At 40.6% G+C, this 14,370-nt stretch overlaps 1 protein-coding gene across 6 annotated transcripts in view; it reads left to right on the top strand.

Moving 5' to 3' along the window:
- Positions 1-10,582: 10,582 nt before the first annotated feature.
- The window catches only part of Eml5 (EMAP like 5), a 115,653-nt gene continuing 111,865 nt past the window's right edge, over positions 10,583-14,370 (top strand). For all 6 annotated transcript variants that reach the window (XM_036205766.1, XM_036205764.1, XM_036205763.1 and 3 more), the window contains exon 1: positions 10,583-11,243. In XM_036205766.1, the coding sequence (XP_036061659.1) occupies positions 11,047-11,243 (197 nt within the window). In that variant the 5' untranslated portion in view covers positions 10,583-11,046. The remainder of the gene's footprint in view (positions 11,244-14,370) is intronic.

The following is a 14,370-nucleotide window of genomic DNA, read 5'->3' as shown; positions in this document are numbered from 1 at the left end:
ATTTAGATAAGATTCATAGATGAAATAATACAACTGTGGCAATGTTGATTTCATTATTTTGGTAATCGTGGAATATATTCAGGCGTATATCTTTAAACAAAGATGGACACAATAATGGCAAAATGCAATATAATATACAATATATATATATAACATACACGTATATATATTTATATATGAGATTGAAAAGGGTTGATGGTCAAGAAAATGTGATAAATGTCAATACTGAGGAATCAAAAGATATGGGTAAAAATAAAAATACATAGTAATTTTTTTATCATATATGCAAATCTGTTGTCTTAAAAGGGGGAATTGGAAAGATGGCTCAGTGGTGATAAGCAATTATTGCTCTTGTAGACAACCCAGGTTTGGTTCCTAGCACCCACTTGATTGTTCATAACCTTCTGTAACTTAAGTTCTGGGTGGTCTGATGCCCTCTTCTGGCCTCTGTGGGCATTACACTCATATGGTGCTCATATGTATATGCAGGTAATACACATAAAATAAATCTAAAAAATTTTCAAGAAAAGATGGAGACAAAAACTCCTCATCAATAAATATTCCAAGCCAGGCAGTGGTGGCACATATCTTTAATCTCAGCACTTGAGAGGCAGAGGCAGGTAGCTCTCTGCTGGGGGTTGTGTTTTTGTACGCTGTGAATATGTGTTGTTCCCATTGGTTAATAAATAATCTGCTTTGGCCTATGGCAAGGCAGATTAGAGGCAGGCAGGAAATCCAAGGAGAGAGACAGGAAAGAGAAAGGTGGAGTCTGGAGAGATGCCAGTCTGACATCCAAGGAGAAACATGCCAACAGACTAGTAAAGAACACATGGTAGTACATAGATTAATAGTTATGGGTTGAGTTAAGTTAGAAGAGCTAGCTAGCAAGAAGCCTGCCATAGGCCATACAGTTCGTAAATAATGTTAAGCCTCTGAGTGCTTTTATAAGCACCTGCAGGACCATGGGCTGGGCAGGACTGGAGAAAACTTTCAGACTACAGATCTCACTGAGACCAGCCTAGTGGTCTACAAAGTGAGTTCCAGGACAGCCAGAACTGTTACACAGAGAAACCCTGTCTCAAGAAAAAAAAAAAATCTGAACTGTATCTATATGAGATCCAGTCTAAAACAACTTGATATTTTAGCTTGTGACAAGAAATTTACAGTTGCTTTTCTGATTTTGAAAAGTCACTTTCAAGATTCTTATGTTACAGAATGAGAAATACTTCTTAGCTCATTTACTATTATCACTCAAATTGACTGACTTCGCTTTTTCATGGTGTCCTCAAAGGAATTTTCCTTCTGAGAAGCTGATGTGTTTGGAAACTCCATTGAATGCTATTAGTACTCTCAGAGGCTTAACGAAATTTTTGAATTACTATAACCATTAATACAATCCATTTGTTTGATTTGATTTTATTTTATTTTTCATTTTGGATTTTTGAGACAGTCTCTTTACTACTACTACAAACAGCAAGGAGCCCTGGTTCCTTGAACTTGCCATGTGGACCAAATTAGCCTTGACCTCACAGAGATCCACTGGTGTCTGTTTCCCCAGTGCTGGGATTAAAGGTGTGCACCACCACACCAGGCTCATTATTTTTCAATCTATTCTCTTGGTATATGTGACATTTTTAAATTAAACAATTTGTTGATTCTATTTTTTTTTTTTAATTTTTGTGAGGACAACGAGGCTTTTGTAGCCCAAACTGGCCTTAAACTCACTATGTAGTCCAGGCTAGCATCAAATTCATCATCCTTCTGCATTAGACTTCAGTATTAGAATTATACAGAGCTACCACATCCAGCTTTGGGCACTTTCTTATAGGAATTTTAAGACCTTTGTTCCTGTCAGTGTAATTGTTTTCCTTCACATTTTTCAATGGAATGACCATGATGTGTCAAAGAGATTATCTATCTATCTATCTATCTATCTATCTATCTATCTCATATCCTTCTTGAGATTCTTTTCAGCTTCTTGGATCTGTGTCTAGCTTTATAAAACTATCAGCTCTTAGCTTTTTAAATATGTATCTTTATTTCCTCTTCTCCGGAGACTTCAATTACACATCTATTAGTATGTTAGACTATTGACTATCTCACACAGCTTTTAAATGCTCATTTTTTCTGTTCTACTCCCTTTTCACATTGTCTTTCAAATTTATTGCTATAGTTTAAAATCACTAATAGTTTCCATGGTGGTGTCAGTCTACTGATGGATATACTAAAGAAATACTTGGGCAAGGGAACTAGCTCAGAAGACAATGAGTCTTCTGGTCTTAGACAGACAGACAGACAGACACATATACACAAACACACAGTAAAAATGTAAAATGTTAAAGGAATTATTCATCTCTGTTGTATCTTTACTTCTTAAAGATTTGTTTATAGCTCCTACGTCTACTGAAATCTCCTTTAACTTGTGTGTGTTATCCACTTTTTTCTGCCAGATTCTTTTACATATTAGTCATAATTATTTTAAGATTCTCAATAGGTTTCACTCAGAGAAGGAGAACCAACAGGGTATGTATATATATACATACGTTGTAGTGGTTTATCACGTGCCCTTATGAAGATGAATGTCCCACGATCTGTCATCTTCAAAGAGGCCCAGTGGCATAATTCCAGCCACAACCCAAAGTACTGAGAGCACAGGAGCCAATATGTAATTATCAGGCCAATTCCAAAGGCCTTGGAGCACAGATATCTAAAGTGGAATAAGAACATACTAGCCAAAGTCAAGGTCAAACCTGCCCATCCTTTACTTTTTGTTTCTATTCGAGGCCTCAACAGATTGATGATGCCCATTTGTATTGACAAAAGTGCTCTTTATTTTTCTGAACCTAAATCCTTTAAGGCATAGTGTGTACACTAATTTTCTAGATTACTCCCCCATAGTACCAAACCTAATGATTCACACGTGGGCACTCAATTTCTGCGTAGGAATGATTATGGTGGTGACTCTTAGCCTTTTTCTTTCTGTGAAATGCTTTTCAATGGTAGAACTTTTGGTAATATTCTTGAAGGAATTAAAAATGTGAAGCAACTTGAAATAATTCAGCGGTAGTTACAGACAACCACTCCAACAACCTATGACAACTTTCTGAATCTATGCCAGTATCCACAGTTACCTCATCTTCCAACCTGGCAGCACTGTTTGAGTATAATTGTTTATGGGCCTGAAAATATTCTATTAATTCACCGAGCAAAGAGTTCTTGGGTTTTGTTAGGTTGATGTCAAGATATACTGTTTACTAGGTGTGCTAACACTATACTGTGTTCTGTTATCTGCTGTAACTGAATGTTCTCAGTTGTAGGGATAAGAGAAACCAGGTATTAGAGCACATGCTTAGCATGTGTGAGGCTCTGGATTCAAGTTCCAGTGGGATAGGTGGAAGACTCAACTGTTGAAAAAATATATTTTATATTGATTGTGGTTTCACCCTGTCAGGAAATCAATACCTTGTAGCAGCATATTGGCTCTGTGTTAGGAGACAATGTTCAGTAAGGTTCTCATGTTTCTGTATCTCTTTGAATGGGAGTCACTGACCACTTGTGTGTGCCCTAGACTACTTTGCAATGATGCTTGTGGAGTTAATGACCACAGAAAATAAAGATAATGTCTCTTGACCAGGGGACAGGTTTGTTATTGTCCATTTGATAAAAGATGACATCTCCCTTTGGAGTAAAGCTCAGACAAGTTTACTGCCCGTTATAAAACATTTAGGTTCCCAATGCTTGACTAGGATTCCTTTTCAGTCATATAGGTATTGTCTGGCCCTCTTTGTGTGGGAAGCAGGGCTCAGGGCACCTGACTGGTTGCATTCATATGGAAGAAGCTGTCTAATGGAACTATAATGGATGGGCACTAATTCTACTCCCTCACGAGATGACCTTTTTAACCAGTGAGAGAAAGGACTCAGGAGGAAGATGAACACATGAATTCTCCTCCTTTCTACTTCCCATGGAATACTTTAGGGCACAATTTCTCTTTGCACTGAATGAAGGAAATCACATGTGACAGGTGGATACACTTGCCTACTTAGCCTGCTTTCTCTCTTTAGAAATTAGAAGGTGGCAGCCAGGAAATAATGCCTCTATGTTACATCTTATTCTTGATTTTTAGTTTTCCTTGCTTCACATCCTTTTCTTTAACCTTCCTGCTCTGTGTTTGTCCATACCTGGTATGTTGGTGCCTTAATCATTGCATTAGTGTGTTTCCTTGAGAACTAGGCTTAAAGTATTGACTAAGAAGGAAGACCAAAGATCCTAAAGAATACATAGGTAAATGCATGCTCTCCAGTATATATACTATAGGGATAAAAATAAATAATTTCCTAAAAATCCAGTAGCAGGGCTACTATAAAGATTGCACGAGTTTAGAAAATGTACTAGAGAAATAAAGGGAAGCCAGTTCTGGAGAGTGTGGATGGAATTGTCACAGGAAACGTTGGAGAAGGATATTTGTTGCCCAGTGCAGCAACCAATCGGGTGCCCTAAACACTAGAAATGTGTTGATGTAGTTCTGGAAGACAGAGAAGAGATCAAGCTGCCAGCATGATTAGATCCTTCTGAGGAATGCAATGAAAGAAACCGTTTGATTCCTTCCATGACCTTCTGCTAGCTTCTGATGGGTGTAGGAATTCCTTGGTGCTCCTTAGCTTACCTCTGCCTTCATCTTTATATGATATATTCCCTCTGTGGGTTTCTGTGTTCAAGTTTCCCCTTCATGTAGGGATGCCGGGCACATGAAACTTAACCTAGTCTAGGGCAAACTTTTATGTCTACAATGAAATCTTTTCCAAATGAGGTCAAACTCTAGAGAACTAGGGGTAAGGGTTTCAACTTGGGATTACTGGGGCCTAGGAAACACAGCTTGACCTCTAACTAGACAGCAGACAATCCAAATCTGGACTGGACTTCAGATTCAATAGGATTCTAGGTTGGCAGTAGATAATTGAGATTACAGCATACATCTGTCCCATGAGTATGTTTGAAGTTCTGGAGAAGCCTGGTTAATTTTAGGAATGATCATTAATGCAGGGTGACTGGACATCAGGGTCAGCTTAGAAGAAGGAGAGAGGAGCTGGGGATAAATCTGCTAAAACAGATTGGAAGTTTGGGGCGGCACAATGTCAGTCCTTCATTCTATAAACAACTCAAAACTGCCTAGTTTGTGTTACATTCCTCGTTGTTACAGTTTCCTAATCATAGACACAACATTGTGATTGAACAGCTGAGAGGAGCTGCCCCAAACATTTTACTGACTGTGTTCAGATTTCAATTCCCAGAACCCGTGTTAAAACAAAACAAAACCAATGATAAAAACAGCAAAAGCTGACTGAGTGTGGTGGTGGTGACTTTGTAATCCCAGAACCAGGGAGGCAGAGACAGGCAAATCCTTGGGACTTGATGGACAACCACCTAACCTACTCAGGGGTGAACTTCAGACTAAAGAGTGAACCTGTCTTAAAACAGGTAGATGAATTGTCCTGAGAAATGATACCAAAGTTGCCTTCTGGCTTCGACAGGTACATATGCACATATCCTTGCATGAACATGAATACAAACCACACACACACACACACACACACACACACACACACACACACACACTTACACAAACTGTAACCAAAATGTTGAATTGGAGTTGGAGAGATGGCCCAGTGGTTAAGAAAACTGGCTGTTCTTCCAGAGGACCAGGATTTGATTCCTATTACCCACATGTCAATTACCAACCACACAGTTCCATGGGATCTGATACCCTTTTTCAGCTTCCACTGGCAATATGTGCATGTGGGATATAGATATATACAAGCAAGCAAAACAGCCATAAAATAAATCTTTAAAATTTATTTTTATATATTTATTTTATATTTACATTTTTATTTATATATAATATGTTTATATATTATTTATAATGTGAATATTTTTGGAGAGAGAGGGTTGGCAAAGGGGTCGTGAAGAACCACTGGTCTATAATATCATAAGGCATTTCATGGGTCATCCTTGTAAACAAGCAAGTTAAGGGCAAGATGACCTACCAAGAGAATTAAATGTGCAGACTGAGCCTATTAAGCACCATTAGAGTCATGACAGCCACCTGAAGTGGGTGAAGGACAATCATAGGAAGGAAAAAAAAGCCAAAAATAAAGGCGCCTGGGTTCAGCTGAAGCACCAGGCTGCTCCAGCTGGAGTAGTTTGTGGAGACTGACAGGAAGGAGCCTGGGCTGTAGAGCTGCCCGAGTCCATTCCCTTTGAATTCATGGCTTAATGTATACAAAGAAATAGAGGACCTAGAGTGTTAAATTTTTTAAAAAATAAAACACAATGTTGGTTGGCTGTTCCCTATGAGTTAGAGAGTTTATCATGGTTTGAGTTCCCAGTTTATTTTCTTATTAGAGTCCTTGGTTTCCTCTGGTCCTTTTCTGACAAGTTAAGGACTTTTTCATATGGCATTGCTTCCCACACAAAAGCTCAGAGGAGAAGCTCCATTTCTTTCATTAAAAAAAAAAAAAAAAAAAAGATAGAAATCTACCCAATAGTTCACGAGTGAGTAGTGACTTTGTCATCTCTCTGACTACATTCCACCCTCCTCTTCATGGAGGTACCGATTCATCCTCATCCCTCATGCAGAATTTTCCTGCCCACATCCGGCTGCTTTAGCATCTCTTTTTCTGGGCCAAGCACCCATTCAGGTATTTCCCCAAGCAAACAGAATTCTCTTCTCATGAAAAATTCTGAAAAATAAGATTCTCTTTTTTACATATATTTTAAAGGCTCTCACAAAACGTACCCAGAATAGTTTTAAAATTACCCGTATCGTGAATCTTAACATGTTGGTGTCTGTGTCTTTTGTTCCAGTTGTCATTATATTATATAACTGGGCTCATTCTATATATACATTTATTTTGTATTCTACTTAAAAATTTTATGCGTTCTATTATAGAAACTTGTCGTTGCTGCCAGAATGTATCATAAAAAACAATTTACAATTTGTATAATATTTTTGCCATATTGGTTGGGTGAGTTTGCTTAAAACTACCCTTCTGGCTAGACATTTTTGTTCTATATTATCATTCTCCTAACTTGTATTATAGTAAATACTTTTATTCTTTTTTTAAGGCAAACCCTATAATAAATACTTTAACACATGAATCTTCTCCACATTTTTTTTTTTTCTGCTATTACATTGGGATGAATCCTAGGTGGAACATTGGCAAGCTGAAGAACAAGGCCATCTTAAGTCTTAAGATAGGTACTGCTGAAGTGTTTCTAGAGATGAGAAGTGGCATGATTAGATACAAGATTTTCATTCTACAGATAATTCAAGTAGCCAACTCTATGGAAGAGATAATTAGACACTGAATTGAACTATGGCGATGGGGGGCTGGGAGAGGGTTGATATAGAAATAGGAATGAGAGTCAGTGATATTTCTAAAACAGAGAGCCAGGTTTTGGGGGTGAGAAGCAGTGAAAATCAGAGGCAACTCACTCTGCCTATCTGCCTAATTAAGGTAATACTGATTTTTTTTTTAATATAGAAAGAGACGATGGTTAAGATGTGCAGATGTGCAGGAAAAGATAATTTGGTATGGGACTTATTTTATTTGGATTATATGCCAATTTTTAAAAGCTTTGGGTGGAATCTAATAGGCTTGTGGAATCATTGTTCTCCGGCAGGGGACAGCTGTTGTTTTTGCCAGTCTGACATCTGGCACTCCTTCACAGGAGGAATTTTGGGTGCCAGTCTGGTTTAGAAGGAGCCTTGTCTCAGAGCTGCATTTATTTACACCTGTCTTTTTTTTTTTTTTTTAAATTAATTGCAGGTGTCTTTGGTTTGGTAAATGAAGATGGCAGATGATTAAGCATCCAGGTCAGACCTGAGGAGGAGTACTAGCAGCATCCATCCCTTAGTCTGCTAACACCACTGGAAGGGTTGATCTTCCCCATTCTCTCTTCCTATAGCTTTGACACACCTGGCCCTACTCTGTGGCTTCTAAGGAGGATCCATAACTCCAGTCAGCAAATTAGAGACAACGAATTGATGTGGGGATGACCAAAAATTAAAGCTATTTCCATGGGGATTCCAAGCTAAGGGGGATTGGGGCATAGGTGGAGCTGGTGGCAATTATTTTGCTTGTCTGGCAATTGAACCAACGCCAAGTAAATCTAGGTTATTTCTAATGACCTGGTTCTGATTGGCATTGTAGGATTCAAGTACATTGATGCCAGTTCTTGAACTTTTCAGTCTTTTGAGATATTACCATTCTCTTTAATCTTAAGGTACTTTACAACCAAATAGGTTCTGACTAACACAGTAATACAATACAGGTATCAGAAAATGATTGTTTTCAGGTAAAACCAAGAGGAGTCCTACTGTGAGTACATAATATTTTGTTTTACAATTAATGGTTGACATAGAAATAAGGAATATCTGTGTTAGGTTCTGTATACAAGTAAGAGTGATCAAAGGCACGGTTGTAGAAATTAAAACATTAGTACAATTTATAACTGCCTGAAGTCGATAGCTAGAATCTCATAAATCTTAGTTGTGTTTTACATGCTTTGCTTCGTGTGTGTGTGTGTGTGTGTGTGTGTGTGTGTGTGTACATGCTTGTATACTTGCCTTTGCATGTGTGAGTAGAGGCCAGAGGTCCATGTTAAATATCTTCTTCTATGCATCTTATTTAATTTTTTGATTACATTTTTTTTTTTTTTTTTGGTATGGGGGGTACATGTATAAGTGAGAGTCGGAGGACAACCTGTGAGGGTTGGCTCTTCTTTATACCACATGGTTCTCAGGGATTAAACTCGGGTTGTTAGATATGGTGACAAGCTCCTTTATCTGCTGAGCCAGGGTTGTTTTTTTTTGTTTGTTTGTTTGCTGGCCCCGCCTTCTTTTTTGAGACAAGCTCTTCCACTGAACCTGGGCTCGTTCTTTTTAGAGGGCTGAATGGTCAGCGAACCCCCAGGAAACACCTATCTCTGCCTCCCTTGCATTCAGCTTTCTATGCGGAAGTTGGAGCTCTGAGCCTCACGCTGGAGCAGCAAGCACTTTCCCCCCAAGCCGTGACCCGGTTACCTACCTTACGTTTCTTTCATAGGTTGGAGGATACATAGCGTGGTGCTGACATGTGAACAGCAGCAGGAAATACTTTATTTACGTGAATTTTAGAATACTGGTCAAGTATCTGGAATATACAGCTTCATGCTAGGACTTTGCATTTCAAGAAACAGATTACCAAAGGATTATGGTTCTTTTGCTTAAAATGTCCACCAGGTGTCCACTTGTTGATCCAAGGAACGAATATCTAGGGTCTGGTTGCCACATTATATTTCATGCCTTTTGGAGAGTGACAACATCTCGTCTAGCAGTAGAGGCTTGATCACCCTTTCTGCTAGGACACTAGTAACCAATCACACTGAGAACTGATCGTGTTTGGTTTCCTTCCTTGGGTATTCACGAGTGGTTCATTTTCTAGCCACCGCTGTGCCTCAGCCATCTCTTTTAGTCTTGAGTTGTCATTTGAGGATGGCTTAATTAAGAATGTTTTTGCTTCATACTCTACCCTTGGGTCATTAAAAATTGCAATGGAAAATATGATAATGGGAAAATAAATTATTTAAATCTATTATTAATCTGAAGTTCTTAAATATGTATCATGGGATCTGTAAAACACCACGCTGAAAAAAATCTGTACAGAAAGAAGCTCTTATTCTTCTTCATCCTGCCTCATAAAAATTATATGTAGCTAGTAATTAATATTTTGCAGATGTACGGCAACAAATATTTATCTTTTTCTAAATGTGCTCCTTGAATTTACATAGTCAACGTCTCTTTCAAGAGTGATCTACCTGATTACAATTATTTAGACCATCTGATTTCACAATTACATTAAAACATGCCCTTCAAGAAGTCATTTTAATTAAGAGATAATTGCTAATATCCAAAACAGCAATTGAAAGAACGTCCGGGGGTGGGGGAGTGGAGGGGGGGAAGTGGTGACGCACATTTGTAATCCCATCATTCAAGAAGCAAAAACAGGAGGATTCTGAGTTTAAGGCCTGTTCAGCAACAGTAGTAACAAATCCAGGAGTCATTGCTATTCATTAGGACATTGTATCTAATGTGTCAAAAGTACATTTGCGAGGTCGGATTTTATTCTTGCCAAATTTCTGGACCAGAGAGCACTATAATAAGCAGAAATACACACATAAAGTATGGAGGAGGCGGTTAAGGGATGAAGTTAACATTCTGGTGTTAATTCACAGGCCTATGAAGTAGCTGAGGTCGCTGGAAAAGGGTATGCGGGATCCCCAGATTCCTGGGGAGGGGGGGGGGAAGCCGAGCAACAGGAATCCAAAGGGCTAGGGAGAGGAATCCAGGTCGTGCTTAGACCTTGGGCGGGAGGGCTGCGGGTTAGCCACAGTCTAGGGGCGAGCAGGGGAGCTCCTGGATTCGGCTCAACCGCGGGAGGGGCGGGGCTACCGGATAGGCGGGGCGAGAGCACGGGGCGGGGCGGGGCGAGAGCCTCCGGGGGGCGGGGCCGCGCGTCCCCGCCCGCCCGCCCGCCACTCAGCTGGGGCTCGGGAGCGCGCGGCGCGGCACCGCCGGGCTGTGGAGGCGAGGCCGCGGCGAGACCGGAGCGCCGCAGGTGACCCCGGCAGGGAGCCGGGTGCGCGGGGCCGGGCTGAGAAGCAGCGGGCTGGAGGCGGGACCCCCATCCCTACCCCCGGTTTGGTTGTGTCCCAGCCTAGACGCAGGGGCTGAGCAGACGCGGCGAGCTCCGAGACGCGCGAGGCTCCCCGCCGGCCGGCCGGCGGCGCTCTAGCGGCCCTCAGCATGGTCGGTGAAGCGAGCCCTTTCCTCCCGCCCGTGGGCTGAGGCGGCGGCGGCGGCGGCGGCGGCGGCCGCCCCAGCGACATGCACCTGCCGGGCTCGGCTTAGAGGAAGCGTCCGGGCCGCCAGCGGGAGAGCTCTGGTCGCCCAAGACCCCGCGGCCACCGCGGGCCCGAGCCGCAGCGACGGGTGGGCGCCCCGACATGGCGGCCCGGAGCGCCCCGAGCTGCCACCTGCGGCTCGAGTGGGTGTACGGCTACCGGGGCCACCAGTGCCGCAACAACCTCTACTACACGGCGGCCAAGGAGATCGTGTACTTCGTGGCGGGGGTCGGCGTGGTGTACAGCCCGCGGGAGCATCGGCAGAAGTTCTACCGCGGCCACAGCGACGACATCATCAGGTACGCACGGGCTCCCGGGAGCGCTGTCTGTCACCCCGGTCAAGCGCTCGGAGTTTGCACCTGCCTGTCTGTCCTTCTGCCGGTCGTGACCGCTCCTGCATCCACCACCACCCCCCACGCACCCCCAGGAAAGCAATGTGCATCTCTCCAGCCCCCAGCCCACCTGCTTAGCACGCCGTGTTCCCCCCCCCCCCATCTCCTTATTCTAGGGGAGCCTCCTCCGGAGAGGATCCGAAGGACGGTCCGCAGGTCATTCGCCGCTCTGATGGCTTTGTGACCTTTCCCGTTCCGTCCAAATCAGGAAACTTGTGGAAAGGTTGTTTGGCTAACACTTACTTCTTTTTTAGACCCCCGTGATTGATTTCCGGTTTAACGAAATCTTATAGAGCCAGGGGTAGAAAATACTTAGCGGAAGACAGACCCAAGCTCCGCAAGGCGGAGGCCGGACTTGGGTAGCGCATCACACAGTGTCCAGGAGGGTCCTCAACTCTGGGCCATGGTTACCAGTTCAGGTTTCACTACCAGCAGTTATCAACAGAGAAACTCAGGTGTTACTCTCAAAGCAACTCACGGGCGGTTAAAATTCACATTGGATGACAGTTTGAGGGTATGTCTTATATGAGAAATAACCCTAGTGATGTCCAATTCTGTTGTTTATCTTCATCAGAGTAATCTGTGTTTGCTTTCCTGTTTATGATTTAAATCACAGGGTGTGTGTGTTTTGCTCTTTATTGATCTGCATCTTAAAGTTGCTCGTGATGTTTATATGTCTGTGGGAAGCAGTACATATAATGGCTTATTTTCAGCATCTCAGCCGAACTTTCACGTTAAAGTGAGGAGCTTTAGAATTGATGATTGCTTCAAGCACATTTTTGGTCTTCTGTCGAAGTGACTATTATAGAAAATTTGAGAGTGTGTTTGTGTTGCTGCTTCTGAGTATTTAACACAGTTCCTATGATCAGGCTTAATGTTATGGATTAACATCCTTCATGGATGTTTCACTAGATTCAAATTAGGCACTTCAAACCAGTGTCATTGGTTTGATGCCTAGTAAGCAAGATGCTCTGGTGCTGAAATTCCATGAAGTTGTGTTATTTTGACTCTCTATACGTATACAAGGGGCAGAGGGCCTAAGGCAAGCAAAAAGTCAGATAGGATGGAGCAAAGTAAAAGTAAACAGAATTTGAAATTGTAGAGTATGGTGGGAGGCTTTTATTATTATTCACTTGTTTTGTAGACACTGCAGTGAAGGTTTTCTAGATTGCACTTTTGGGAAAGGAATCTGAGAAGCAATTTTATTCTCCTTAAGTTAGGATGTTTCTGTTGTGGTGGTGATGAGGGCTTGAGACCTAATGTAAGTCCAAAACCACTAACGTGAACGGAAGTAATAGTAATTACTAGTCTTACTGATCTTATTATTCACCTCAAGAGCAGAGTTATCCCAACTTCTTTTCTTTTCCCCGAATCTTGTCATGTCTATCCTTCGCCATGGATTGGGTTTTACATGAAGTGGCTTTGAGATATCCCCTCCAAATTCAGTAAGTGGTGCAAGTATGAAGGATATTGAGGTCTTTATAGTGAGTGCAGTGACATTGTTTTTACTCCTTATGAGAGCTGTATTATAGTGAGGCTTTCTTAAACTTGATATGATTCATTTGAGGGGAGATGAAAATTATGTCTTCATTCTTCTAGCAGTCATTAGAAGCTGTATTATATGTCACACTACTTGAAAATTTTATTTATTCTTTTTGTCATACTGCAGATTGAACCCAGGGCCTCACACATAGTGAAGTGCTGTCTCACCGAACTACACTGACTGCAATTTTTATATTTCATTTCAGCATATTATAAGGAAGGTTGTACTTTGCCTTCTGCAAGACATACATGTATCTCAAAATACTTCCAAACAGCAAACATACTCTACATGTCTGTGATTTGATGTAAAGGATACATTCTTATATAATTTATGACAATTTAAAGAATTTCCTGAAAAGTTGTAGTGGATAGTAAAATCTGAACCATACAGTGTAATAAAAATTGTGGCACAAATTTAATACAATACTAAGAATATAATTGAGGAATCAAATTGTATGTCAGATAGTAATGACAGACTAATCTTGCAAAATAAAATAGTCAAACATTAAAGCCTGTTTCCTTTTTCAATTCAGTGCTTCTACGCCATTCCAATAATTATTCAGTTTTTCACAGCAGAAGATACAACATTCATAAATATGAATAGTAGAAAACAATGTTATGATATTAGCCTTAATATGAAAATGTTTTCATCAGTCTTATTCCCATATCTGCTTAAAATTTACTTGTGATTTATATTTACTTGGTGAAATATAACTCAAGGCTAAGGGTGTTCTAAAATGAATAGGTAGTTGTCATTTGGTTTTAAAAATGTAAGTGCTATGTTGTAAAGTTTGAAAGTCTGTTATTTGATGCTTCTATAATCTTACTGTTATCTAGGATGGCTCAAGGTGGGTCCATATGACATCATATTTTATTATATCACTTAAAGTTGTTTCCTTATTTTGCCCTGTATCTGTGTGTACTAAACTTCTCTGATCATTTTCCCTTTATTTAGTATTTATTCCAGTAACTTGTTTATACTTGGAAGTGAACTTCAATGTCTGAATAATACTCTTTATGTATATGGTGTGTGTGCATGTGCGCATGTGTTTCAAGTTCTGTTGTTTCTATTTCTCTTTTCATTTAGCATTAGCCACGGTTTTTATACTAAGTTATAATATATTACTAGTTCTAGTTTTAGCAAAAGATACTTATCAATGTTCTGGTCTGAAACTTTTTTTAAAAAGTTTTGAAACTTTGCTAATTGCCCCCCCCCCCACACACACAAAGGATTTCATAGATTTTAATTTACATTTTTTTGTTACTGCCCATCAACACTTATTTGGCAAAGTAGTGGATATTATCAGAAGTTTTCAAATGTATACCAGGAAGGACCATGAATAGGATATAGTTAACTTGGTGTGTTTTCACATTAACCTCTGGTTTATTAAGTTGTCCACATTTTATAGATCTAGGACTTGAAATGTTTAAAAATTAACCCATCTATTCCTTCAAAAGACTATTTTCTCTCTATTTTCCTTAAAGACTCACC

The sequence above is a fragment of the Onychomys torridus genome, chromosome 14 (genome assembly GCF_903995425.1).
Source record: "Onychomys torridus chromosome 14, mOncTor1.1, whole genome shotgun sequence".
Lineage (NCBI taxonomy): Eukaryota > Metazoa > Chordata > Mammalia > Rodentia > Cricetidae > Onychomys > Onychomys torridus.
This window is presented reverse-complemented; position numbering and strand designations above follow the sequence as displayed.